The 26,473-nt window shown below is 40.8% G+C and overlaps 1 protein-coding gene across 13 annotated transcripts in view; it reads right to left on the minus strand.

The window, feature by feature from the left end:
- PLEKHA5 (pleckstrin homology domain containing A5) overlaps positions 1 to 24,904 on the minus strand; it is a 256,829-nt gene extending 231,925 nt beyond the window's left edge. For all 13 annotated transcript variants that reach the window (XR_014082634.1, XR_014082633.1, XR_014082636.1 and 10 more), the window contains exons 1-3: positions 24,764 to 24,904; positions 24,530 to 24,609; positions 22,225 to 22,282 (exon numbers count right to left, since the gene is read on the minus strand). Coding sequence is in view for 8 of the 13 variants with exons in the window: in XM_081592278.1 (XP_081448404.1) it covers positions 22,225 to 22,282; positions 24,530 to 24,609; positions 24,764 to 24,855 (230 nt within the window). In the remaining 5 variants the exon portion in view is untranslated. The remainder of the gene's footprint in view (positions 1 to 22,224; positions 22,283 to 24,529; positions 24,610 to 24,763) is intronic.
- Between the last annotated feature and the right edge of the window lie 1,569 nt (positions 24,905 to 26,473).

Raw genomic sequence — 26,473 nt, forward strand, 5'->3', positions numbered from 1 at the left:
ACACACACGATACATTAAGATCAAACAAACAGGCAAGATCGTTAGTAAAAATGGACGTAGAGGTTAACTCCCAATGGAATGTTGACTTCATTATGATGACATAGTCTACACTTAACAAGACATAACAATTTTACACTTAAATGCATCTGATAACATAATTTTAAATTTTTTTTAAAAATGACAGAACTTCAGAGAAAATGAAAAGTCATCACAACAGTTGAAAATTACAATAATATACCTTTCTTAGTATCAGATTCCAGTCTCATGTAAACATTTCCAGAACACACAACGTCCAATACCCTCCAACTCATTTTTGAGGCTAGAACACTGGTATCAAAGGCAGACAATGATAGCACAGACTGGGAATTTACAGGGCAATTTCACCTACTATGACAAATGGCAAAGTCCTAAACAAAATACCAATGATCCCAATGAAGCAATGTATAAAAAAGAAAGTACACAGTGACCAAGCTGGGTTTATTCCAAGACTGCAAGGTTGCTTCACCATTAACAAATGGATTAACACCATTCACAGTAATGTGCTAAGTTAGCAAACTAAAAAAAAAAAAATTTAGCTCAATGAATGCAGAAAAAATATTTAATAGAATTTAATACTCATAAAGAAGTTCTTATACAAACTAGGAATAATAGAGCCTTTTCTTAATCTAGAAAAGACACCCTCCAAAAATCTTCATTAAATATTATTCTTAATGGTAAAATTAGAGGCAGTTAAAGTCAGAGTTGTAGTTATTTCTACTTTTCATTGTACTGGAGGTACTAACCAGAAATATAAACAAAGGGTAGAAGAGAACGTCGAGACTAGAAACAATAAAAAAATTCCTCTCATGACTTATAGAAAGATTGACAAATACGTACATGTTCATCAAAAAATCCCTTTAAAAAAGTGAGGGCAACAAGAGTACTAACTGGAAAAGATACCTGCAACCCAATGTTCGTAGCAGCGTTATTCACAATTCACAACCGCCAGGATATGGTAACAACCTCAGTATCCATCAACAGATGAAAGGATGTAAGACGTGGTATACACAGATACAGTGGAATACAACTCAGCCATAAAAAAAAAAAAAAAGAATGAAATTCTGTTAATTACAACAACATGGATGGACTTGGAGGATATTGGGCTAAGCGAACCATGTCAGACAGAAAGACAAATACTATATGATATCACTTACATGTAGAATCTAAAAAATAAACTAGTAAATTTAACAGAAGAGAAACTGATTCACAAATATAGAGAAAAAACTAGTGGTTACCGGTGGGGAGAGGAAAGAGGAGAGATGCAAGCTAGGTGAAGGAGATTAAGAGGTGTAAACAATTACATATAAAAATAAGCTACAAGGATATATTGTACAACACAGGTGATACAGCCAATATTTTATAATAACTATAAATGGAGTGTAACTTTAAAAAAAAAGTGAAGATACAATACAAAACCAAACAGCAGACCTGCAAAAGATTACTATCTATATTTAATAAGCAAACAAAAAATTCCTATGATCAGAAGAAAAAAGTCAGCAAAAGATATAAAAGGAAACAAAGATATAAAAGATAAAAAAGGAAACAAAAGATATAAACAGACATTTCACTGAAGAAGAAACACAAATATACAATAAGCCTAATAAAAGATGCTTAATTTCACTAACCTGGGAAATTCAAGTAAAAGCCTGTACCAGGAAACATTTGACAACCACCAGGCTGGCAAAAAATATAAAAGTTGGACAATACCAAGTGCTGACAAAGATATGAAGCAATAAGAACTCATACTGCTGGAGGGAGTATAACAGTGTAACTACTTTGGAAAACAATTTAGATTTATTCAATGCAGCTGAAATGTACCTTACCGCCTCAATTATACTCCTAGTTCTATGTCTGAGGTAATCTTACAAATGAGCATGAGGAGACATTTGATGACGCTCACATAAAGCCATAAAATAAAATAGCAAACATATGTCCACCAATGGGTAATGCTTATGGTATAAACAAACATATACTAAACTAATACATGGTCATAAAAATGAGCCACATCAATTTGGTATGAACCTTACAAATAATAATGTTTAACAAAATAAATCACATACAGAACGAATTCACTTTTATCAAGTTAAAAGAAGAAACCAGGAAAATTAAACCATGCACTGTATATTGACTCAAACATATGTGGTGAAAATTTAAAGAAAACCAATGGAATGTTATAAACATTCAGGGTGGTGGTTGCCTGTGGGGGTAAGGGTGGTAAGGGTAATGACAGAGAAATGGAGTCAAGGAGGGGCAAGAGGGGGCTTCAAAGGTCTGAGACATGTTCTCTCTTTAAAGATGAGTTATCTTGTGCAGTGATCAATGTATTTTTCTTTTTATTGGACAAACTGTATACTCATTTGGTCCATATTAGATTTTTCATCTAAATCTATATTAGATTTTTCGTAATGAGTAAAACACATACTCAAAAAGTTTTAAAAAGCACTTAGCATCAGATACAAGTAGTAGTTAAATAAATATTTGGCTCACAGAATTTAGACAATTTGTTGCTAATTGCATAAAATAAACTTACTTGTATTGCACAAGCAGACAGTTTAAATTATATAGATTATTTTAACCTGCTTTGCTTGTTTCCATGGAACAAGTCTGACCAAAGGGTTGAAGGCAAGAAAGAAATTACTACTAATTAGTCATGTCACAGAGTCCCTATTTATGAGCTTATAGTCAAATGCTCTTCCTAAAATTATTGCCAGGTGGTTCTGGGAATTTGTAAAATCCTGACTGCTGTCATTTCTACTTTGTTGCCTACTAGGCAACTCTGTGGTTTAAAGATTATGAAATTTTGCTCTGGTTCACTACAGTTTGGACTTTCAAAATGACTGACAGCAAAAAGAAGAGATTAAATATTTACATGTAAAAATATCTACTGTGGTTAACACCTATGTAAAAAACTTTATGACTCAAAAATAGATTAATATTAATCTGAAAGTCCTAATCCTTGGATTTTAGACTTGATAAATAGTACTCTACAAACCAATTAAATCACTGTCCTTTAGTATTTGTATATATCATTGCTTTACATTTTTTAATAATTTAATTTGGAAAATGTCATTTTTAATTCTAAGAAGATACTTAATATATTCTGAAGAACTTATAATGAAAATATTGCAGTAACGAATCAGGACACACCTGTTTAGTATATAAACTCTTGGAGTTCACAGATGTCTACCTAGATCTCCTTCACATAGTCAGGGCCCAGAAATTCTGGGCTGACCACCACACTTGACCAAATGAGACATGGCTTTTTGTCTGGTCAATGGCAGGGTCACTTTTCTTTAGGATTCTATTGAAACTAAATCCATTGAGCCTCTCAATGCCCAAGTTCATACCATCTCCATTCCCTTTCCCAATCCATCTCTTGATGCAACTTTCACCTTACCGGACTTTGCTGGGTCTGGCCCTGACCTAGCCTCCACTCTGCCTCTATCTTGTAAACTAAACCACCTGTGGCAGCTGAGCCCCATTGTTAGCAAACCTCCTCTCAAAGCATTACCCCAATACTCTGGCTGCTAAGGACTTTCCCTTAAGGACACCACCTGTCCTTTTCGCCTCTGTCAAACAACAGCTGTTTATTCCCTGCTCCTCAAGGTCCTTCAACCACTTGACGGAACTTAATCCCGGGACCCCATCATGCCCATGACCTGCACATAATCTGAAATCAACAACATCAGCGATCACAGTACATTAACGCAACCCCCAACCGCCAGCATGCATGTCTAACTACTCTTCCTCTGTGGGGTGTCTGTTCTTGGGAGAGTCTCTGTTCTAAGTTCATCAGACTCCTTCTTGCTCCATTTCCTTTCTTCCCAGCCTGAAGTCCAAGGGTCTAACGTTTCAACAAAGTTTTCACACCCTAAACTCTCCTGCTCATCTGCCTTTGGTGGCATTCACCTGGAAAAACCCTCTGTGGCTCCAACTATTCACTTTCTCCCCTGACCCTCCCTAAAGGTTCCATAAACACACGAGTGTCGGCAAGGTACCCGAGACATAGTGCATAACATGCTGTGTTTGCATGAATTGCTGATCTGTTTATCACAGAACTTTTATTACAAACATCAACAAATATATAGTGAGCATCTCCTAAGGAGAGGAAGGTACTCTTCTAAGCTCTGGGAGTTCGGAAGTGAGCAGGTCGGAGGAGGTCCCTGTTCTTGGGAAGCTTACATCTCAGTGAGGGGAGACAAATGACAGAAGTATATGAACAAGAACCTGAGCCAGTAGTGCTAAATACCAGGAGGAAAGTAAAGCGCAGTAGGTCACATGACAGCAGGTGCCTGGTCAATGGGTTTTGGGTGTGAGTAAGACAGGGGAGTTCATCTACTTGATAGCTTTCTTAAATACACTGAAACCTACAATATCTTCTCCACCACCCACAATAGAAGCACTAGGGCTCATTCTGAACCTTAAAATGACTTAGCCTCAATAAGACTATCAAACCAACTGAACACATCATGAAAGGGGAAAATAAAAAGAAGAACCCTGCTCGAAAGGCGTCAGCAACTAACTGATTCAATAGAGACTGGTACACACATGTCCAGTTAATTTTCTGTGTAATGGAAGTACACACAATCAACTGTGTGAACAGGATCAGTGTAATCCCCTATCTGAGGCAGAGGAAGCATAAACCTCAAAACGGGCTCAGTAAATTTGGGGGCACATGCACTACACAACAGCTTATAAAAAGGTCCCAATTCTCCACCCTCTATGTACAACCTTTGCAATGCGGTTTTCCAGGTTCTCTCAAAAGATGGAATCTCTCTCTCCCCATCTTGAACTGGAGCTGGCTGTGAGACTTTCTTTGGCCAACGGAAAGCAGTGCATGAAGTGATGCTGCCCTAATTCCGAGCCCAGACCTCAAGAGACCTGGAGCACTTCGGCACACTTGCTTGCACACCTGCCTTCCACGCAAGAGCACGCCTGGGGAAGCCTACTGGGGATGAGAGACTGCGGAAGAGGGGCCAGTCCTTTCTACCATCTCAGGAAAGACCTTCCCAGACCAGCCAAGATCAGCAGGGCCTCCTGCTTGACCCACATCTGATCTCAGACAAGAGTAAACACAGTAAGATATTTCAAATGGAAAACCAACAAGATCCTAGTGAACAGCACAAGGAACTCTGCTAAATGTGACAACCTGGATGGGAGGGAAGTTTGGGGGAAGAATGGATACTTGTATATGAATGGCTGAGTCCCTTTGCTGTCCACCTGAAACTATCATAACATTGTTAACTGACTATACTCCAATATAAAATAAGAAGTTTAAAAAAAGAAAGAGTAAATGCAACAGACACTAGAGAAACTGCCTAGCCAACCCAGGGCTCTGTGTTCAGCAATATACAGTGACTATTTTAAGCCTCTGAGTTTAGAAATGGCTTCTTATACAGCAGTAACCGATGCAGCAAGATTAATCATATCTATTCAACTTGAATCATCTATTACATTTCTCCTTCAATGTGTTTGAGGAATTGAAGCCCAAAATTGTAAAATATTTTCATCTCAGGGTCTTCTGCAAGGAGGCTTTAATACGATACTAGGTAGGAACTGTCATATACAGAAAAGATGTAGAACCCCATCAAAGGAGTTTATTTCTCCTACCAATAATACTGCCTGTTTTCAATTTAGTTTCCTCTGCAGCTCCACTGGGAAAGGAACAGCAGCTGGACTGAGACTCATTCACGTAAGAATAACGGGGGGTGGTGGTGCTTGACATGACTTTGAAAAAATCTGGATTATTAGGTAAATGTTCAAAATGGACCTGTGATTTCTCTGTATCAGAAAAAAAAAAAGTCCTTTTATCATTCTTTTCTGAGAGACAGAAATTCCTCAGCATGAACTATTTCTGAGAAACACAGCTATTCTTCCAAGTTTGCAAAGGATTTCATTTCTTTTTCGCACACTGTCTTCTACCTCCTCCGAGAGTCTTAAATAAGTTTTTGAAAGTAGATATAATAAGTAAGCACACCACCTCCCCTTCCCACTCATCTGGGTAAGCATAAAAGGTTTAGTGACTCTAACTGGACTCGGCCTGACCAGCTTTCTACCCTGCGGGGCTGTTTTGACAATCAAAGGAGAGGGAAGGCGAGGAGAGTATTCAGAAGGAATGTGACCTCACCTGGCCCACTGCCCAGAGCTCCAGTCCCAGCCTACCCAGGCCACTACTGGTCACGGGCCGGCCTGGTCAGCCAGCAGCGCAGGCCTATGAGCGCCTGTTTTCCAACACTGTTGCAGGGCCTGACTGTTGATACTTGTAAAATATTTCAAACCTCTATATTTAAACCTCTATAGTTGCCATCCCAATTTTTCCTATTCCTTTGTATTAATGATCAGGGTTTCAGTTCTTTTATTTCTGCCCCCTTCATCTACCACCTTCTGCAGATGATAATAATTTATTCTACAGATAATACATTCATTATAAAAAGTTAGTAAACACATTTTTAAAGCACAACATTTTACATGTTCAAACTGCCTTCTCATCATCACTCCTGGGTACACCGTATCCTATACCACCTCCCGCATAATTCAGTTCACTCCGCCTACATAACAGGCCCTGACGTTACAATGCCCTGAGTTCTTCTCTACCCTGGAGAATATATTCATGCTGGTCCTGCCTTTTATCTGCAGCCCTGGACAAAAGCTACTTTACTCTTTCAAGAAAGTCTTCCTTGGTGCCACTGGGTATTTCACAAATAAGCTGATTTCTAATGCTTAAATCACAGGGCTTTCTTAAATAAAAAAACATTTTAAAAACCAAAAATATATATATTATTAAATGTACATACACCATCAACAACAAAACTTACTGACTAGCCTGTGTGACAGTTTCTACCTTCAAGAAGCTTAGAATCTACACAAGTTGAAGACTTACAATGATATTTCTGGGGATTTCCCTGGCAGTCCAGAGGTTAAGGCTGTGTTTCCAATGTGGTAGGCAGGAGTTCGATCCCTGGTCGGGGAGCTAAGATCCCACATGCCGTGCAGTGCAACCAAAAAGATTTCTTTTTTTTGAAATATTTCTGAACCACTATTAGTAGGCCAGGATTTTCAACTGTTTTCCAGCATAAATGATCTGGAAGTGTCCCATCTTATATACGAAATGTTATGGCCTTGCAAAACAAATACCCACGTATTTCATAATGTACACGATGGTTTACAGTTTTTCCAAGTTTGTTCACATATTCACTCACATCATAAGCCTATGAAGAAGGCAGACAAGAATTACCCTCTCCAAGAAACTGGTTGTTAGTGGGAATAAGCAATCTTCTCCAAGCTGTGTGGTTAACAGAGGTAACAGAGCCAAGGTGTGACCCTTGGCTACTTTCCACATCACCAGAGTACTCAGCGGCCAGAGGCTTACAGATATGCACACTGTGGTCACAGGACAAAAAGCATCTCCTCCTGGCCAATTTAACAGGCCTATGATGGGCCTACATCATGTATCATGGAGAACGCCTAAATTCCTAGGTGAATGCACACTGGACTCTCTCCATTGAGCTGTTAGACAGGTCAGCACCCCTATTTACACTTATTTTTAAGACACAATAAAGTAAGGAAAAAATAAGCTTTATTAAGCTGTAAGACATAGACTGATGACAATACATGTATATAACCTGTAAATCAATAGACATGTAATGAGAGAATACAACCAATTTTTTTTCACTTACCAGGGTGCACAACAAAACTATTTTGGAGAGCTCTATTAAGCTAACTGGGTCTGATATCAAAAATACAAATAAGTATAAATGACATAAATCATTAAGAAAAATAGCAAGAGAAGAATAGAGAAAATATATGGAAGAAGCAATCTGTAGAAGAGACTCAAACAGGAGACAAACAGTGGGAAAGACGACAAACGTGGCCAAAACCAAGAGCATGCAAATTCAAACAAGATATCACTTTTGTCCATTAGATTCTCTCAAAACTTAAGTCTGGTAACTCCAAGTACTGGCAAGGATACAGGAGATAATAATCCTATATACTGCATGATGCAAGGATAAAATGGTGACGAGTTTTTGGAAGTTGGCCTAACCACAAAGAGTAAAGCCATAAACCAATCTGAATGTGACTGTTGAAGGGCTCCAATAGTTGGTCCAACTCCAATTCCAAAAGGAATTTAGGGAGTGATGCACTATTATCATTTGGGGCTTTCAGATTCATTATGTAGCTTTGTACAATGTGTCACTTTCTACCACTTTCTTATTTTTTGCATGTATCTCCATGAACTTAATGAAAAATACTGCTTCTCATTTATCTTACAATACACATTTCAATATTTTCAGATACTATTTATGGTGTTTAGCAGGGTTTTACCACATTTATCAAAAGCTAAAATACATATACAACCTAACTCAGCAATTTCCACATCTATTTTATAAAAATGTTTGCATATGACCATAAAATTTACGTATAAATATGTTTACAACAACGGTTTTAGAAACTGAGGGGGAAAAATGGAAAATGGAAAAACACTAAATGTCCAACAATAGGGGTGGGTACAGCTAAATAATTAATGAATATTTTGTAGCTACTGAAAGACTGGTGTTGACTTCTAACTACTAACATGAAGAGATCTAAGATATTAAATAAAAAGGAAAAGTCAAAGAATCGCACACATAGGACAAGTTCTCCTTGGTAAAAATAAATAAATGAATGTATGCCTGGATAGGTATGCAAAGAAAGGGGAGTAGGACAAACACCAAACTACTGACACATGGAACCTCCTCTGGGAAGTCTAGTATGTGGTAAGAGAGACTCTACACTACTGTATCAAGAGCAACAGTAACATTTTCCTATAAGTCTCCCTGGGAATGCATAGATTATAGTGCCTACTCTTAAATATTGCCACTGATACTACTAGCTAAATCACATAAGTTAATCCAAAGGTCAAGTTCACAAGTCAGTCAAGCACTTAAAATCACACACTCACAATGCAAATACATATATATGTGAGATTATCTGTCTATCTAGCCATCCACCCACCAACACATGACCTTGGACACCATTGTAATCACTAATACGGGTACTTGTTCCTCATCAATGAACTCTGCTACAGCTTTTTCACTCAGCAATGGGAAAGAGCAATCCTGGTGAAAAAAATGGATATTTTGCAAATTAATCTAGCACAAGATACCAATAATTGACATCTTATACTCCAGTTGTATTAATTGTGTGAACCCAGGATGAACAAAAGCTTACGACTCAATTTACTCAAGTGCTCCTATGTTTTAAAAATATTTGGGCCTACATGCAAGCTCTTGAATTGCTTTTCATTTTGAGGTTTATAATTTTACCATATAAATTTGTAGATATTAAAGATGGTAAATACACCTTTATACCGACATCTTCACCTGAGCCCTTGCAAACATCAACTTGTCACAATATACTTTCCTACTGATCCAGAAGTTACTCTCCAAATTCTTCTGAATACAGTGTTCCAAAGTACTACTGCTAATCAATTAGAATTGCAATGCTACTCGAAACTTATTTACTATCTCTGGTAGTCCATTATATCAACAGTCTGCGATGAACCACATCTCCTTGTACTCAGAGGTTTGTACAGTTCTCTCCCACTTTTGAGTTTGGCCTTGGTTATGTGACTTGCTCAACAGGACATGAGCAGGAATAAAACAAGCATAGGTTTTATTACATAAATGCTTATACCCAGCTTGTCTTCTTGGAATATTCCCTCTTAGAAGCCCAGCTGCCTTGTTACCAAGCAATTCTAGATAGACCACTAAGGGATGAGAGGCCATGAGAAGACATTTGGAAATTCCGGCCACCACCAAGTTCCAGCTGAATGTACCTGTATGACTGACCTCAATTACAGCACAGCAAACAGAAGAACAGTCTCGCTGAGCCCAGTCAACCCAAAGAAAGGGGAGAGATTATAAACCATTGCTGTTTTTAGCTACTAAGTTTTAGGATAGTCAGTTATGTAACAACAGATAACTGGAAGACTAATTCTTGTTCCAAATTATCAGAATCGCTAATAACAACCCACACAGATTCTTCATCAAATTTTTCAAGAAATACCTTCAAATTTCACCGGTTCAATCAGAGGGTTTATTGTAGGTCTGGAGAAACAGGGGCACTTTTATACATTCTCATGTACTAGGGGAGATCATAACTTTGTACAAATCTCCTAGAGGGCAACTGGGCAAAACGTTAAGTAATGAATCTTTTAAAAAGCTCATGAGTGAGTGAAGTGAAAGTCACTTAATCATATCCAATTCTTTGGGATCCCATGGACTATACAGTCCACAGAATTCTGCAGACCAGAATACTGGAGTGGGTAGCCTTTCCCTTTTCCAGGGGATCTGCCCAAATCAGGGATTGAACCCAGGTCTCTCATATTGCAGGCAGATTCTTTACCAGCTAAGCCACAAGGGAAGCCCAGGAACACTGGAGTGGGTAGCCTATCCCTTTTCCAGCGGATCTTCCTGACCCAGGAATCAAACCGGGGTCTCCTGCATTGTAGGTGGATTCTTTACCAACTGAGCTACCAGGAAAGCTCTAAAAAGCTCATACCCTATCCCAATAATTCCAAGTCTAGGAAACAAACATACATATAAGAGTATTACACAGGATTTTTCTCACAGCAAAAAGTTGGAAACAGCTGTTTAGTTGCTAAGTCGTGTCTGACTCTTTTGAGAACCCAAGGACTGTAGCCCTCCAGGCTCCTCTATCCATGGGATTCTCCAGGCAAGAATACTGGAGTGGGTTGCCATTTCCTTCTCCAGGGGATCTTCCCAACCCAGGAATTGAACCTGTGTCTCCTGCATTGGCAGGCAGATTCTTTACCACTGAGCCACCAAGGAAGCCTCATAGCCATCTAAAAATAGGATGATTAAACTATTATATATTCATAAGACAGACTATCCAATTAATAAAAAATCTTCCAATGAATAAATATATAATGACATGAGGACACGCAATATAACTAATGAAAACAATATTCAATGCAGTACTAGCAAGCAATAAGACCCAAATCTTTAAAAATATTTATGCATATATACTGAAATATTAATAGAAATTCTCTCTGCATAATGGGACTGGGTGATTTTTATTTTCTCTTTTATACTTTTCAGTTTTTTTCCAAATGTTCTATAATAAAAATGCATTACTTCTATAATTAGAAAGAAACACTTAACATTATAAAACAGGTTGGAAAAAAGCACACACATTTAAGATGGATTTGGAATCATTCTCTGACATTTCTTTACTAAATTTTTTAAAATGCCATCATTATTAGATGCATCTATATTCCATGGTAGAACAGATTTTTCAAAGTAAATGTAGTACCACGGATGAATTTTCAGAGAAAAACAATTGACACTAGGTTTAACATGTTACTTTCCTTGCACCATTGAGCTGTACTATGGAAAATGAGCAAGGAGTAATTCCTTTTCTGAAGACTGGGCCATACTGTCCCATTTTACTGAGTTTTAAGTTTTAGGTTGAACAGCTTTATTGTAAACATTTAATAAAATGGGTATTATACACACCTTCAACCAAATTCAGCAAAAGCTGATGGAATTAAGTCAGTAAGAAGACTAAAGCAATTTTTCATCTCAGAGGCAAATTCTCTTTTGAGGACCATATCTATCCCAAAGAAATAACATGTATAAAGAATCTTAGTCACTTGGAAGGGATGGAGGGAAAGAATGTGCAGAACATCCACGGGATGTATGTAGTAAGCAAGTTTGGGTAGCATTACTCAAGCACTGACATTGTGTGGGAATTAGAGTGGCCCGCGATTTCAGAAGAACCAGAGGGAATCCCTGGTGTGCTCCAGCGGGGTGGGGTTTCGACCCTGCCACGTGTACTAAATCCAAGTTGGTTTCCTCAATCCCCCCTGCTCAAGGCAGCCGGGACAGGATTGGTTTCTATGGCTTCATCCTCAGAATTTAACACTTGCTCTCCATTCTCCCAGGTCCAGGCCTGAACCACCCTGTGTGTATCTTCAGCTACTCCCTCTTCAACGGAAAGCAGAAAGCGGCCTTGTCATCACTGATACTATCACTTCTTAGAAGCCTGCAGATGCTCAAGTTCACGGCCTTCCTGGCCTTTAGCACTGTGCCCTGTATACCAGGGAGGAGCGGTAGTCTCTGATCATGCAGCCTTTCACACTCCGACTTCCTGCATGAACCTGGCCTTTCTCTCTTATCACACGGGTCCTTGGAAGGCTGGCTGATAGTATTATAATCTCAGCTTCAGCTAAGGACAGAAAATGACTGAAGACCAGAGGACCAGTCTTCACTCTAGCGGTGGGCATGGGATACAAGACAGTCAAAGTCCCTAGGAATTTTTATTGGGGAACAGAGAAGAAACCTTATCTTTTGATTTAAACAGCTAAAAGAATGTAATTAGGGGCTGTGGGCAGCCATTTTCCCGGTTAAGTGGAGAAAAGCTTTCTCAAGTGAAAAAAGGTGGGTAAGAAAGGGCCTTAAAGGATTCATTTGTGTCCCTCCTGGAATTAACGTGCGAGAAGAGCTGGCTTTTGCTTATAATAGTTGGCTTTGGGTCACTGACATTTGCAACAGTATGAATCCTAACTAGATGACAAATGAGAAGCAGGAAAATGTCCTGGGATGTTCAGATTTCCTTTTCCTACCATCTGTTAATAGGTCTTCATTTCAAACATCTCATTGCCTATTATGTGTCGGATGCTGGAAACATGATTATGACACAGTCTCTGCCTCCGAAGAGTTAACAGTCTAGAGAAGCGGTCCCCAACCTTTTTGGTACCAGGTACAGGTTTTGCAGAGGACAGTTTTTCTATGGACTGGGACAGGGGGGATGGTTTCGGGATAAGTCAAGCTCAGGTTGGGTTCATGCTCCTGAAAGAATCTAATGCCACCACAGACAGGCGATGGAGTTCAGGTGGTAATGCAAGCAACGGGGAGCACCTGTAAACACAGATGAAGCTTTGCTGGTTGACCTGCCTCTCACCTCCTGCTGTGCAGCCCAGTTCCTAACAGGGGACCGCTGGTCTACAGGGATGCTCTTAGTGCTTCTGGAATTACTGGCTACTTCAAAGAATAATCCCCAAGTAGCCAGGAGGCTACTTCTAAGGAACCAAGGACTTCCCCGAGTGACTCTGACACGTCTGTGACCTACACCTCATGAGGCCCACCTTCTACTTCCCTCAGGCCTTTCTAGGATCCACTGAGTTCAGTGGTCTCTAAGTGGACTCTGTCTGCTTTACTCATACTACTCCTGACAGTAGACAGACTTCAGTATTTCCCCTGTTCTCCAAATCACAGTAGGCTGAACCGTCAACATTTCTAAGTGGAAACAGCATGGTCACTGCCAAGGTCTGTCTCCCAACAAGCCTCACAGGTCCCCGCAGTATCTTGGCTTCATCCTGGTTCTGGTCCCTCAGTTGGGCTTCTGAGAAGATCCTATCTGTATCTTGGAGGAGAGTCACATAAGCCACACTCGAGAAACAACTGATTTCCTAATTCATACTGGGATAGACAGACTGTCACATAATGAGAATATTTAAATTTCACAAAGAGCAACATTATAAGGCTTTTGAATAGCATGGAATTAAGATCACTGTCATCATCAAAACTCATCAAGAAATATTTATTGAGGAAGTATTATGAGAAAGGTTTAAGCTGAGGGACAGAAAATACAGCTATAAACAAGCTGCTTTTCCTGAAGGCTACCTACCACGAGTGTATGTAGGCAAACAGGTATTAACCAAGCACTGGCTTGATTTTAAAATGTGGTTTTTCAATGTACTATTTCTGAAATAAGGATAAAAGGGTTTATTTAATATGGTTATATCTCTCTTCCACCCCTGAAAAGCTGTTATTATTATTAAATCAGTGGTACTGATAACCACTGGGAGCTTAAAAGAAATATGGTGGTTATAGGATTAAGTATTTCATCATAATCCTGCTAAGTGTTAAAAAGAAATAAAAGGAGAGAATCTGATGAGGGGCAGAACTTACGCTGGAGGGGCTCCACTAAGTCTCCCCGAAGTCTCATCTAACACGACAGACTGACCCTTTCAAAGGGCGAAATCAGACCACACTTTTCCTCTGCTCAGACCTGCGACAGCTCCACATCACCCCATGTCAACAGCCAATTATACCGACCAATGAGGCCCCACACACCCCTGCCTGTCCTCTGATTGCACTGTTTTTTTCTCCCACACCCATCCCTCTACACTCTTCTCCTGATCCTCCACATCTAGCTCTAATTTTTTTTTCTTACAGCACTTATATATGCTTACATACCACAAAACTTATTTATCAATGTTATATTTTCTTTGTCTGATAGTCCCTCCCCCACCATCCCACTCCCCAGAAGAGTAGAGTTTGGGGGGTATATTTTGTTTAATGATGTGTCCTATTCACTAAGGCATGTAATTATGAATTCAAAATGTATTGAAGAGAATTGGAAGAAAAAATGTGTTGGTGAATGACTAGGTAACTGGAAGACCTTACCACTGGGACTGAAATAATACTTAAAATCATAATTTAATCATAGTCAGCTTAGCCTTGCTCTCTAGTAGATAGTAGAGGGTAACTTCTGTTGCAGTGTTTCTCCTTTTTTCTAAAATTCCACCTCACATCAACCCCACCCCAAGTCTTTCATTGGCTACAGCAACACTGTCATTCAGGTTACAGTCCAATCTCAAGCCCAGATGCTATTAATTCTTCATCTGCCAGGTGACTCTGTGCTGCTCTGTTCTGATCACTCTGTGCAGTTTCACAGCTGAGCTTCAAGAAGAAGGTTTACTCCTTACGTTTGTGAGAAAGGCTTCTTCCATACTGGACCAATTCCTCACAACACATCTGCTCAAAGCATCATGCACACGTCATTGCGTTTATCAGTCTACGACTGCACATTTGTGATTGTTACCACTGTCTCTCCCACTAATTTAACTATAAGCTCTGTAAGAGCAAGGTCTATGTCTGTTTCATTCATAAAACCTAAAGCGCTCAGCACACAGTGCTCACTAAGTATTTGCTGAATGAGTTATTGGATGAAAGAATATGACAGTGACGGCTTGGATCTTCATATGCTATTTGGAGATAAAGCAGCTGAGACAGCATTTTAAGGGGTAGAGGGTATGTTTCTTATTCATGACGGGGGAATAGAAGATAATGTTGGGAGTCCTTTGGAAAGGCCAGATTTTAGCCACCTAAAATGTGATGTCCTTTTTGAGGTAAGCAGCTCAAAAAGCAAACCATCATTAACACCTCTACCTAGAGCTCCCCCCAACCACCAACCCCCTTATTCTGGTCAAAGGCCCCAATCGTTCTTGTAGCCACTCAGACACAAAGGCCTCTAAGTAACTTTTGACCTCTCTTTCTCTGACAACCTCCCAGCTCACCAAGACTCCCAAGGCCTGTCAACTCCTCTTTAATAACATTGATCAATGGCCTCCTTCCTTTCCATTCCCGCTGCTACCAACTTGGTTCCAGCACTAACTAACTCCCAGATTACAGCCACAGACCCAGAAAGGGACTCCTCCATTCCAAGTTTTGCCCCTCTCTAAGCCATGCTGCCTGCATTAAAATCTCTCAATACCTTCACCTTATGCTATTAATGCTATACCAAAAAAAAAAAAACCAAACCCACCTGCAGTGGCTTGCCTAGAAATGAAAATCTCAGCCTTACATTCAAAAACCAGACACAATGTAGCTCCAAACAGAATTCCTAGTCTGACTTCCCATTATCCTAGCATTTTTTCTAGTCACCTACCAGCAGGGTAGTTATCACTATTCATCACTATTTAACCCCTCAAAACCTATTGACCAGTACTTTTTTAATAGAATCTCGGAATTTGGTCTTTTCTTTACATCCACTCAAGAGTGCTAGTGCTGGGCACTATTCTAGGTATTTGGTATATGTGTGAATTCCAGCCATGCCCTGAAGGCCTAACTCAACGCCTGCCTCTTCCTTCAAGCCTTTCCCCTTCAACCTGCCCCTAAGTAAGTTTCTTCTTCCTCCTCTGACTTCTTAGGATGCCATTTGACTGACAACCAGCATCACTTTTATATGAACTCCAATTTGCTCATACATAGCTATATATGTCACTTTTCACCATTTAACTCCAACTTATACGTATCTTTATAGAAAAGTGAAAAGGTCCCAGGGGAGAGTATTTGCCCACAAGCACTGAGAAACCCCTTGTCTTTGTAGGACAGAGCTACCTAAACAGGGATGTTTACATCCTACCAGTTTCTGTGGCCTCCGATTCCTTGACTCTTTCAACCAATTCTTTCCTTACTCCCCTTTCCTTCCTCCTTCCTAAACTACACCTGCTTTGACAATCAGAAATACAAACCAAGAAAGAGGTCCATCCACGTAAGGGGGAAATCACTTGAGAAATCCAGAAGGGACTCCCCAAATGCAGTCACTTGCTCTGTGGGGACTCCTTTGGTCCTGCCCCAACTAATTCCTCTGGGGGCTGGAGGCCAGCAGTATCAGCACAGACACCACTTACCAGGAGCTCACCAGATGCTGGCATTAAGCTATATGCAGGCACTACAAGAAGACGATGAGCAGGCCTGGTCCTGAGCAATGGCCCTGGGACTAAAAAGGATCACGAGATTCCATGATAAAATTCACGTTATTGGAAGTCCTGTTATCCCACCCTTGAAACCCTAAATACACTTTAGCACTGGAACATTTATGGGAAACTTTCCTAATCTGTCACAAAACACTCTGCTTTTCCTTTATGAGGATGCCGTTTTAAAATTATATGTTTGCTCCATTTTTTTAAAACAACCCCACTGCACTGGGTCTTCATGGCTGTGCAGGCTTTCTCTAGCTGTGGTGAGTAGGAGGTACTTTCCAGTTGTGGTGTGCGGGCTTCTCACTGCAGTGGCTTCTCCTGTTGGGGAGCACAGGCTTTAGGTGCATGGGCTTAGCTGCCCCAAGGCATGTCAAATTTTCCCAGACCAGGGATCGAACCTGCATGTGTCCTTTGCATTGACAGGAGGGCTCTTAACCACTGGACCACCAGGGAAATCTCATTTTTTGTTTCCATGTCTCTTTTTCCTAGTAAGACTACAGGCTCCAGGAAAGCCTCAGCTGTGTCACCAAATACCTAGAATAGTGCCCAGCACCAGCACTCTTGAGTGGATGTAAAGACATGACCAAATTCCGAGATTCTATTAAAAAAATACTGGTCAATAGGTTTTGAGGTGTTAAAAAGGCTTTCATGTGCCTACTAACGTACCTACTAACATAGGGGGCTTCCCAGGGGGCTCAGTGGAATCCACCTGCCCACACAGGAGATGCAGGTTCGATCCCTGAGTCAGAAAGACCCCCTGGAGAACGAAATGGCAACCCACTCCAGTATTCTTGCCTGGAAAATCCCATGGGCAGAGGAGACTGGTGGGCTACAGTCCATAGAGTCATAAACAGTTGGACACAACTGAGCGAGTGAGCACACACACTACTAACCTATCCACTGTACTTTGTTTCTTTGAAATGATCTCTATTTCCAAGCAATCTATTTATGGAGGGACACATACCATAGGATCTGTTTATACTGCTCTGTATTTTTAGGTCTAGAAGAGTCTTAGCCCAGAGACCTTAATTTGAATGATAGTGACTAATAGTGAAGCTATAAGACCTACAACAGGCCTTTAACCTCTTTAAGCTTCAGTTTCATCATGAAAAAGGGCACAGAGGGAGGAGGGGGAAAAGGTAAAAAAAGGCTACTGTGAGTATTAAATTCATCAAATGCTGTGTTGAAGTGTCTCACGCTAGGAGTCCATGGGCCCCACAACATCTCCCTTTAATACTCCACATGCTTTTCTCTATACCACAGTTGAAGGCTGAAATCACAGTTCATTGTTATACTGTACCTAACAAATTAGCATAAAGTGCTTCATACACAGAAGGACTACTCATTCCAAATACTGTTATGGATATGGAAAAGATGTACAATCTCCATGAATTGTTCTGAAATCTCCATGATGTTGCTACACCCAATTAAAATATTACAGTACGACCATACTAAACAATTTTAAATATCAAATACATTGCAATATATTCTCACATTCTCACAGCAGCTATGTTCCCTGTCTTCACTCTTAGTTTGAGTTGTGATAATGTATGAAGAAACAGATTTTCTTCTCACTTGCAACTTTAAATGGCTATTTCATACTAGAACTCCCCTCACTGCAGATTAGTTTGAAATTCTAAGCACACATTAGCTCCAACTATAGCAGATACTGAAATGAAACTTCATTAGTCAAAAAAAAAAATCAAACACTGCTCTATTTGCATATCTAAGTTCAATTTTCAGAACTTTAAATTTAAAATCAAGAGAAAAAGCAATATGAAAGTATAACCTCACAAAATTTACATACTACTTTATGACCCTGCCAAGACATTTTTTGATACCCAAACTGTCACATAAGACAATGACCTCTAGATAATTAGAACAAAGTTGCTCACTATTCAGAGAGCATTGTTTTAAGATTTACTTAGCACTTTAAATTAACCATCTTAAAGCTTTGAAGCACAAAGTAACAGTCAATGACACATACATTTTAAGCTACCATGACCTGTCATTACAGAGTCATTAAGTAATATTTTCAAGGAGTAAGCAGAAAGCTTTATAACCTTCAAATATATGACTATCTTCTGCACTTTGAGCTGAGTTATTTGAATATTTAAAGCTATACTTCATAAATTATAAAAATCACCGGCAACTTTCAGCATTCTTCCCCAAAAATAAAAAGCATGAATTAAGTGTTAAAAAGCAATATAGAAACAATAATCAAATTCAGACTGTGTATATGTATTTACACACACACACAATAAAATAATTTAGAGGCTGGCTGGCTAGCTTAAGGCAAACTTTCTTCATTAAAAAAAAAAACCTAAATATTTATCATTACAATAAAGAATTTTCAAATTTTAACATTTTTCTGGCCAAAGTGATTTAAAGTAAAATACCTTCTCTTTATATTCTGTTTCCTAACTGTAAACTTTCATGAAAGAACCAATTTCAAAAACTGTATAAAGTAAACGGATTATCCAGCTCAAATCTATACAACTCTTAACTCTGATCCGCCCCTCTGTTGACACTAGTGAGCTCTGTTAACTGTACATACACAACTCTCCCTGGAAGATAAGTACACAAAACACAAACTGTGGCAACAGAAAGAGAGTGAACACACACAGCTTTGGCTCTACTTAGACTTATCTGTGGTTATCTACACACAGCTTAAAGATAGAGATTAAAGAGTTAAGCAGGATCTGAAAGCTAAGTAACTTTCCACATTTCCCATACTATCTCTTCTTTGGCACTCTGAGTGCATTATTCTGCAGAATAGTGTAAATTCTCAGAACCATATAAAATTCAAAGAAATTTGAAAGTTGGCTGGAACTGAGAAGTTGCCTTTTCCAGCCTGCCTAATTTAAAGATGTAAAGACTGAGCTCCACTGTCTTAGTGGGTCAAGGCCACAGTCCAGCCTTCCTTCTGCTCTTCTTACTGCCCAAAGGAATGCAGGTGTTGACACTAAAACATCGATACAATCCAAAGATAAATTCTTCTTGGCCATCTGCCATTTTGAACCACCACCACCATTTGTTCCGACGAGAATTTGAGAGTTAAATGAACTTCACATGGGAACTGAAGTAGAAACAACTCCAGTTCTTGGTCTCCCTTCTTGCTCTGGGAGCCTCCCAGGAGCACAGGATTAGGAATAACAAGATGATCAATAGGTCTTTTATCTGCCTTTCATCTTCTCTCGTGAACAAAACCCACCGCGCTCACCCCATCACCTCCTTTTACTATAATCTAGTCAATAACCTTCTTTCTTCATATAACACAGAACCCACAGTGAAAAATATATCCACCAACAGCCATCACTTTCCTAAGGCAAACTCCTATCCTTTCTCCTACTCTGAACATTCTAAATATAGTTCACATCCCGGCTGTTTCTCATCTTGCCGTCTTTGCAGACTCCTAAGTTCCAAAGGCATGTTTCTGTTGTTTTATTATGTGGTGTGACAAGGAAAAGAGTTCTTCTGACGACAACCACAATTAAAACGAGATTCAGACGTGGTAACATACGTGAAAGCGCTCTGCAAACTGTGAAGTTTCAGATACAAGCAGTGCCCCTCGTACACTACAATAATCAAGCACTCCTAATTGCTCATAACAACACAAGAAGGTAAAAGGTTTTGAGGAAATGACAGCCCACATTAGAGATTTAACTGATTTTTAAAGAAATTAGTCTTCTGATACAACCCAGAAAGGAAAAACTGTAGCACCTAACATTCAGCAAATCATGTATTTCTCAATGGTTACTTTAAACTTCTACTTAAAAGAAGTTTAGAGGTTTAATGAATGTATATTTCTAAAACGTGCTCAACTTTAGAACAAATTACCTTCATAAAGTAAATTCTTTATTGCTACTTTTGGACACAACGATTGGCTATCTATCAATACCACATGATGAAAACCCACTAGCTTAAAAATGCATGTAGAATTAAAGTAAAATTATTACAGCTTTCTGAATGCGGTCCTTATGTGCCTGAGAAACTTAGGCATGACACAAATAAGATTCTAATTTGTTTAAGTCAACATAAAAGAAACTCTAATCAAAAGGGCTACTGAAACAAAAGAAAACTCGGTCTTTTCTAACAGCTTAGTTCTACATTAAAACACACATATTCGGCCGGCACAGAGTAACATTTTGCACTGCCAAATAAACATTCATCTAAGGATGTACACATTCACCAAAATTTAAATAATATTGAGAACTACAGTGTGACTCCTATTCTGCAAGATCAGCGAGGCTTAATGTACAGCAGTTAAAATTATACTGGATACAAATAAACGAACTCCATTCAAAAAAACCTGTCTTCGGAAATATCAATACTTTGTCCAAAAAAAAAAGAAGAAGAATCCCTTTCATGACAATACAAACTCACTTTGGATGAAAAAGAACTCTAAAGAAAACAGTTGGTGACTCTGCACTTTACTCATGCCTTTGTTTTTTAGGCCATCTAACGATGCACAGCACAATCTCCAAATAAAAGCTGCAAATGAAACATATCCAGGGAAGGACCACATCATGAAACTGTACTCCATTCCTGTATCTTCATTCTGCTTTCTCCATTTCTACATCCAAAAACAGCAAGCATAGCTAATATCTGTCTATTTCCCTTAATATTTTATAAAAAATCATTCTAAAAAAAATGTTTAAGCCATGTAAATAATTATAATTTAGTGAGGTATGGCATCATCTTTAAAATGGCACTCAGTAAAATGCCTTATTGGGCTGGATGAAGCAGAGGTACCTTAAGCTAGGTATCTGTTATTATTAATAAGCCAATGACATCTCAACCAAATCTCATAGTTAAGCATTCTCCTTCAAGCCTCAGTTCCTTAAAATGAAACAAAAATTTTTAAAACAAGCTCTTAAGTAAACAGTTTCTAATTTAAAATGAAGATAAAACCATCTTTATGTTCTCTTGAGGAATAAAAACATTTTCCTACATAATGTTGACCTCAAACTGGTGTATCTGTCTCCAAGCACAGTCAAGTTAACAGTTAACAGAAACTATTTCAATATTCTATAAAATTAATTTAAAGATTAGGACTGGTCATTTGTCCTTTTAAAGTGCTACTGAAAGGCTTTTATTCAAACACAAATGCCTGTAAAACATTTAGATATGAAACTTTGAAACTTAGCTCTATTACATAAACTGAGGCAAATTAGAAACAATGCTCCCACAGATGTTTGTGAAATATTCCATATTTATTTGTTTTTACTTTCAGCCCTGTCACTATCCATCAAACTGTAACCTAGCTTTACATCACTTTCACTACTTATTAATAGCTCTGGTCAAAATACACATGAACAGAATTCACTTAAAAAGAAAAAAGGTAACATCCTAAAGACAAACTACTACAATCACTCAAGAATATATACAGAAGTGTCAAAAATGTAACTGTAGCCATAAATGATCTAACTGCTAAATCAATGAATGATCAGGCAAATAACATAAGAAAACTGAGTGTTGTCTTTTACCTCAAATTCCAACACTCATAAAGCATAAAATCAATAAAATACGATAAACCTTAAGAAATCATGATTGTACCTCTACATATAACCATAGGTTAATCACAACATCTGAATTACCAAGGGAAAAAAATTATAATTAAAAAGACTCACTTTATATAGTATCTTGCACCTTCAAAAGTATATGCTTCTTCCCAGCCAGTCGGCAAATCTAAAAAACATGTATTTCACAATCAGTATTACTTCAACAGAATAGCACAGTAAGTTTCAAACCATTTTAATTATTTCTTTTCACGATCAGTGATTTTCATTTATTAAGTTTCTAATCCCACCCCGCAAAAAAGCATTAGACTAGTAGTAAAATTCATAGTAGATACAATATCATTTTTGGGAAATGGCAAGTCATATGTAATGCCACCAGAAAACTATCAACCACATTAGAGATTATCTGACAGAATTATACACTTCGATCAGAGTAGAGAGGAAAAAAAGCCAAGGGACGCCTTCTAATCCCAAGTAAATACCCATGAACAGCAGGCCAAAATACCCCCAAAAATCAAAGAAAAAGACTGTGCATAAAAGGTAACACCCACTTCTTCCTAAGGATGTTGAGTCTATTTAAGACCACACCTTTCAGCTACATAAGTGAATCCATCCGGGAAGTGTCACTGATGAGAGAGAACTTCCTAAGTATTTAATTAAGGGGAATGAAATCTGACATCACATGCTTTATACATGTGTGTTTCTACAGATCTGGCTTTCAGAGATGTGAAGTTTCAAGTCATAAACCTGGCAGCAGGTGAATGATGGTAACATTCTGTGCTTGCAAATTACTTACTAACGACCAGTGGCTTGGATTTAATCATGATACCGCTCTGAAATAAAACATCACTGATGTGTGTACAAAATCAAAGCAAAATAAACCAAACCAGGAAAAAAAATCAAGATCATCTCTCAAAAATCAAATTAAGCTGAATAAAATTTTTCTGACGTGTGAATGTTATCAAACCTGGGGAGTAAATACGATAAAAATATATATTTCACATGGCCAAAATAATCATGGACCAATTCCACGAGACAATGAGGCTACATAACCTAAATATCACATTGTCTCTTGTGACACAAACCTGTTACTATCCATAAGGCAAAGAGGCCACTGAAGTTGACAATACGTATGCCAAAGAACAAAATGTACATTTTAGTCAAAGAGGACACTGAGGAGTTAAGAAATATGACGGTGAATTAGTCAGAAATGCCTTAAAAATGGAATCTCATCATGCTTGCTACACCAGCTTTCTCTTTCCTCCTCCACCTTTTTGCAAATTTGGGGATATTAGTCACTGTGCTGAACTCCAGCATTTATACAGGAGACAGGCTTGTTCAATAACCTGGCAACTTTAAGAGAGAACCTCGGAGTTGGAGAGGAAATATCCCGGAAGACTAGCTCTACAGAGCTTTTCTGAAGCCGGCCTCACCTTCCACCCAAACTGTTCTCAAGCCTTTCCAATCACCAGTAACAGAGGCAGGCCAGGAAGAGAACACATGTTACGTTTCAAAGGCAAACAAGTTTCAAGAATGTACACAAAGACTGACAAAAGAAAGCCAGAGCAGCACTGAGGCTCCAATCTGCTCTTCTCCAGCTCAGCTCACAGGCAGCCTTCAAACCAGCTACCCAAGGCACCAAGGCACCGAGCTGGTTCCCCGGCGACCCTCTCCAATCCGGGACCCAGGCCCGCACGCGGGACACCCCTACCCCCACCCCTAGCACGCCCACCGGCTCCGGGCGGCGTGTGCGACCTCGGTGCTGCCGCCGGGGACTTTGAATCGGGCTGGCGGGCAACTGCAGCTGCAAATGCCTCCTCCGGCCCCGGCTGCACGAGGGAAAGAGCCCAGATTTCCCCAGCCGCTCCGGCGCGGGGAACGATCGCAGCACCCCCGAACGCCTCACCTCCTCCATCAGCCACCTTACCCCCAAGTCCCACCTCGGAGGAGGAAACCGCCAGGGAGGTTGTGGATACGTTCTCCCGGCGGACCGGAGGCAGGATCCTGGGGCTGCACGATGGGACAGGGAAAGGACTTCCTAAAAGGTGGCAAGGGGGCCGGGGGGCGGCAGGAGGACTCAGGAGTGGCCGCAGGAGGAACTACTCAGGGTCCCAGCTTTCCCGGGAGACGGGAGTGGGCCACCCTACGGGGGTGAGGGGGGGGAAGGTGAGCAGTTTGGGATGAGGCAGAGGGCGCCGCGGGCTGGCGGCGATCCGAGGCAGAGGAGAGGGGCGTTCGGAGACTCGAGGGAAGTCCCCCGGCGGGGGGCACCCGCCGGCCTCCGCCCCACCTCGCCGTCTCCCGGGGGACGGAGGCTCCAGGCAGGTAGCGAGGCGGGGAAGCGGGCGGCCGAGGCTCTGCCGCCGCCTCCCGGCGGAGCCCAACTCCGCTCGGGCCCGGCCGGGCTCGGCGTTACCTGTGCTCTGCCGCCGGTGCCCGGTGACCACGGCCTCGCCGGTGACGGGGTGCAGCCAGGTGGTGCTCTTCGCCTCCTCGCTGCAGGGGGAGAGAGAAGAAGCCGAGACGGGGCGTGAGTGGGGGCGCCGTGGGGAGCCAAGGGGGCCGGAGCGGCACCGACCGGCCGCGCTGTCCCGCGGTCGCCAGCCTCCCGCCCCCCTCCGGGCCCCCCGCGCCGGCCCCGGTCCTTTACTTGATGAAGAAGACGCGGCCGCCCCTGGTGATCCCGTAAGTCCAGGAGCGGGGCAGGGAGCAGATCCACTCCAGGTTCAGATCCGCCGCCATGTCTGATCCCCAGCCGCCGCCGCCTTGTCCTGCTGCCGCCGCGGCTGCCGAGGGAGGAGGGAGCGAGCCAGCGAACGAGCAGAGCGAGCGCGGCCGGAGCGCGCCTCCCCGGCCCGGCGCGCCCCCGCGCGCGCCCTACCCCCTCGGGCGGCGCCCGCCCCGCCGCCCGGGCTGGGTCGGGCCCGCGCCGCCGCCCCTCTGCATCCTCCGCGGCCGCCGGCCGGCCGCCCCGCCGCGCGCTCGGGGGATGGGCGAGCGGTGCCGCGCCCCGCGGCCAGACCCCTCCCTCCCGCGCCTCCCCACCGCCCCCGCCGCCCGAGCGAAGGTTCCGGGATCGATTAAAAAAAAAAAAAAAAGGCGTCCTGCCCCCGGGGCTTATGCCTAAGGCTTCCCAGCCCCAAGCGCGATTCAAAGAGAGAGTAATCTGAACGCCCCTGATTGCTCTCTCTCTAAAACAACAGAAACACAGCATCTGAGCTTTGTTTTATAAGAGCTATTGGGTATCTAAGATTTTTCCAAAAAAAATAAAAAAATTTATACGTGTGTGTGTATATATATATATATATATCGCTTTAAAAAGGAAAGCCTTTTTTATTGAAGCACACGGAAGGTTTTTCCTGTTTGTGTTTTGTGTGCCAGATAGCAACGGTTTGACAAGTTGCCACGGACCCACAAATAAGAGTGGATTCAGACTCGACACAACAAGTTTGCCTCTTCCTGGACCCCTTAAATCTTTTAATGTTTTGTGAAATACAAACTTGTCTTTTTCTCTTACTTTTTTTAAAATTCATTTATTTGCCAACCTGAATTTCAACTTTCTCATATTTCCTATTTCCTATAAATTATAATATTAGCTAACCGTACAGAGTCTTTGAAACCGTGTACGTTTTTTAAGTCCCTACAACAGCCCTGTGGATAGTATTATAATCCCCATTTTACAGATGGGAAAAACAAAGTTTGAAGAAACTTGCCCAAGCTTCCCCATGTACTGCAGCCCACCGGGCTCCTCTGTCCATGGAATTCTCCCAGGCGAGAATACTGGAGTGGATTGCCATTTCCTACTCTAGGGGATCTTTCGGACCCAGGGAGCAAACTGGCGTCTCCTGCATTCGGAAGTGGATTCTTTACATTGCATCACATGGGTAGCCCCGAAGGTCATAGTACTAAGTGACAAAGCATGTATTTGAACTGACTACTAAATTTCAAAAGTCTATTTTGTATAATCACACTGCTATACTTATTTTAAAAGTCCCACCTTCCCTCTGCCCTCCCACCCTTTTTTGTTGTTGTTTTGTTTTGTTTTTTAACCAGAGAATGGCAGATTTCATTGCAACTAAGATCTGCCTTAAGTCCAGCTAAGAGCACTGGCCTCCTCTCACTGTCTCTGATGCTCAGCCACACTTGGAATTGCTTCTGTGTCTGGAGCAAGATGACTCATGCCAACAGGAGTACACAGCTCAATAATAATAGTACTACTTGGTGTTCTCATAGCACCTTTTTCTGACCAGTTTTGGGGACCTCTGAAGAATTATCTTACTCATATTCCCAAATACTCAAAGAGGCAAATCTTTTTCAACAGTTACAGAAATTAAGGCAGGAAAAGGGTAAATGACTTTGG

This window comes from Giraffa tippelskirchi, chromosome 4 (genome assembly GCF_054371585.1).
Source record: "Giraffa tippelskirchi isolate mGirTip1 chromosome 4, T2T-mGirTip1v1.2.pri, whole genome shotgun sequence".
NCBI classification, from domain to species: Eukaryota; Metazoa; Chordata; class Mammalia; order Artiodactyla; family Giraffidae; genus Giraffa; species Giraffa tippelskirchi.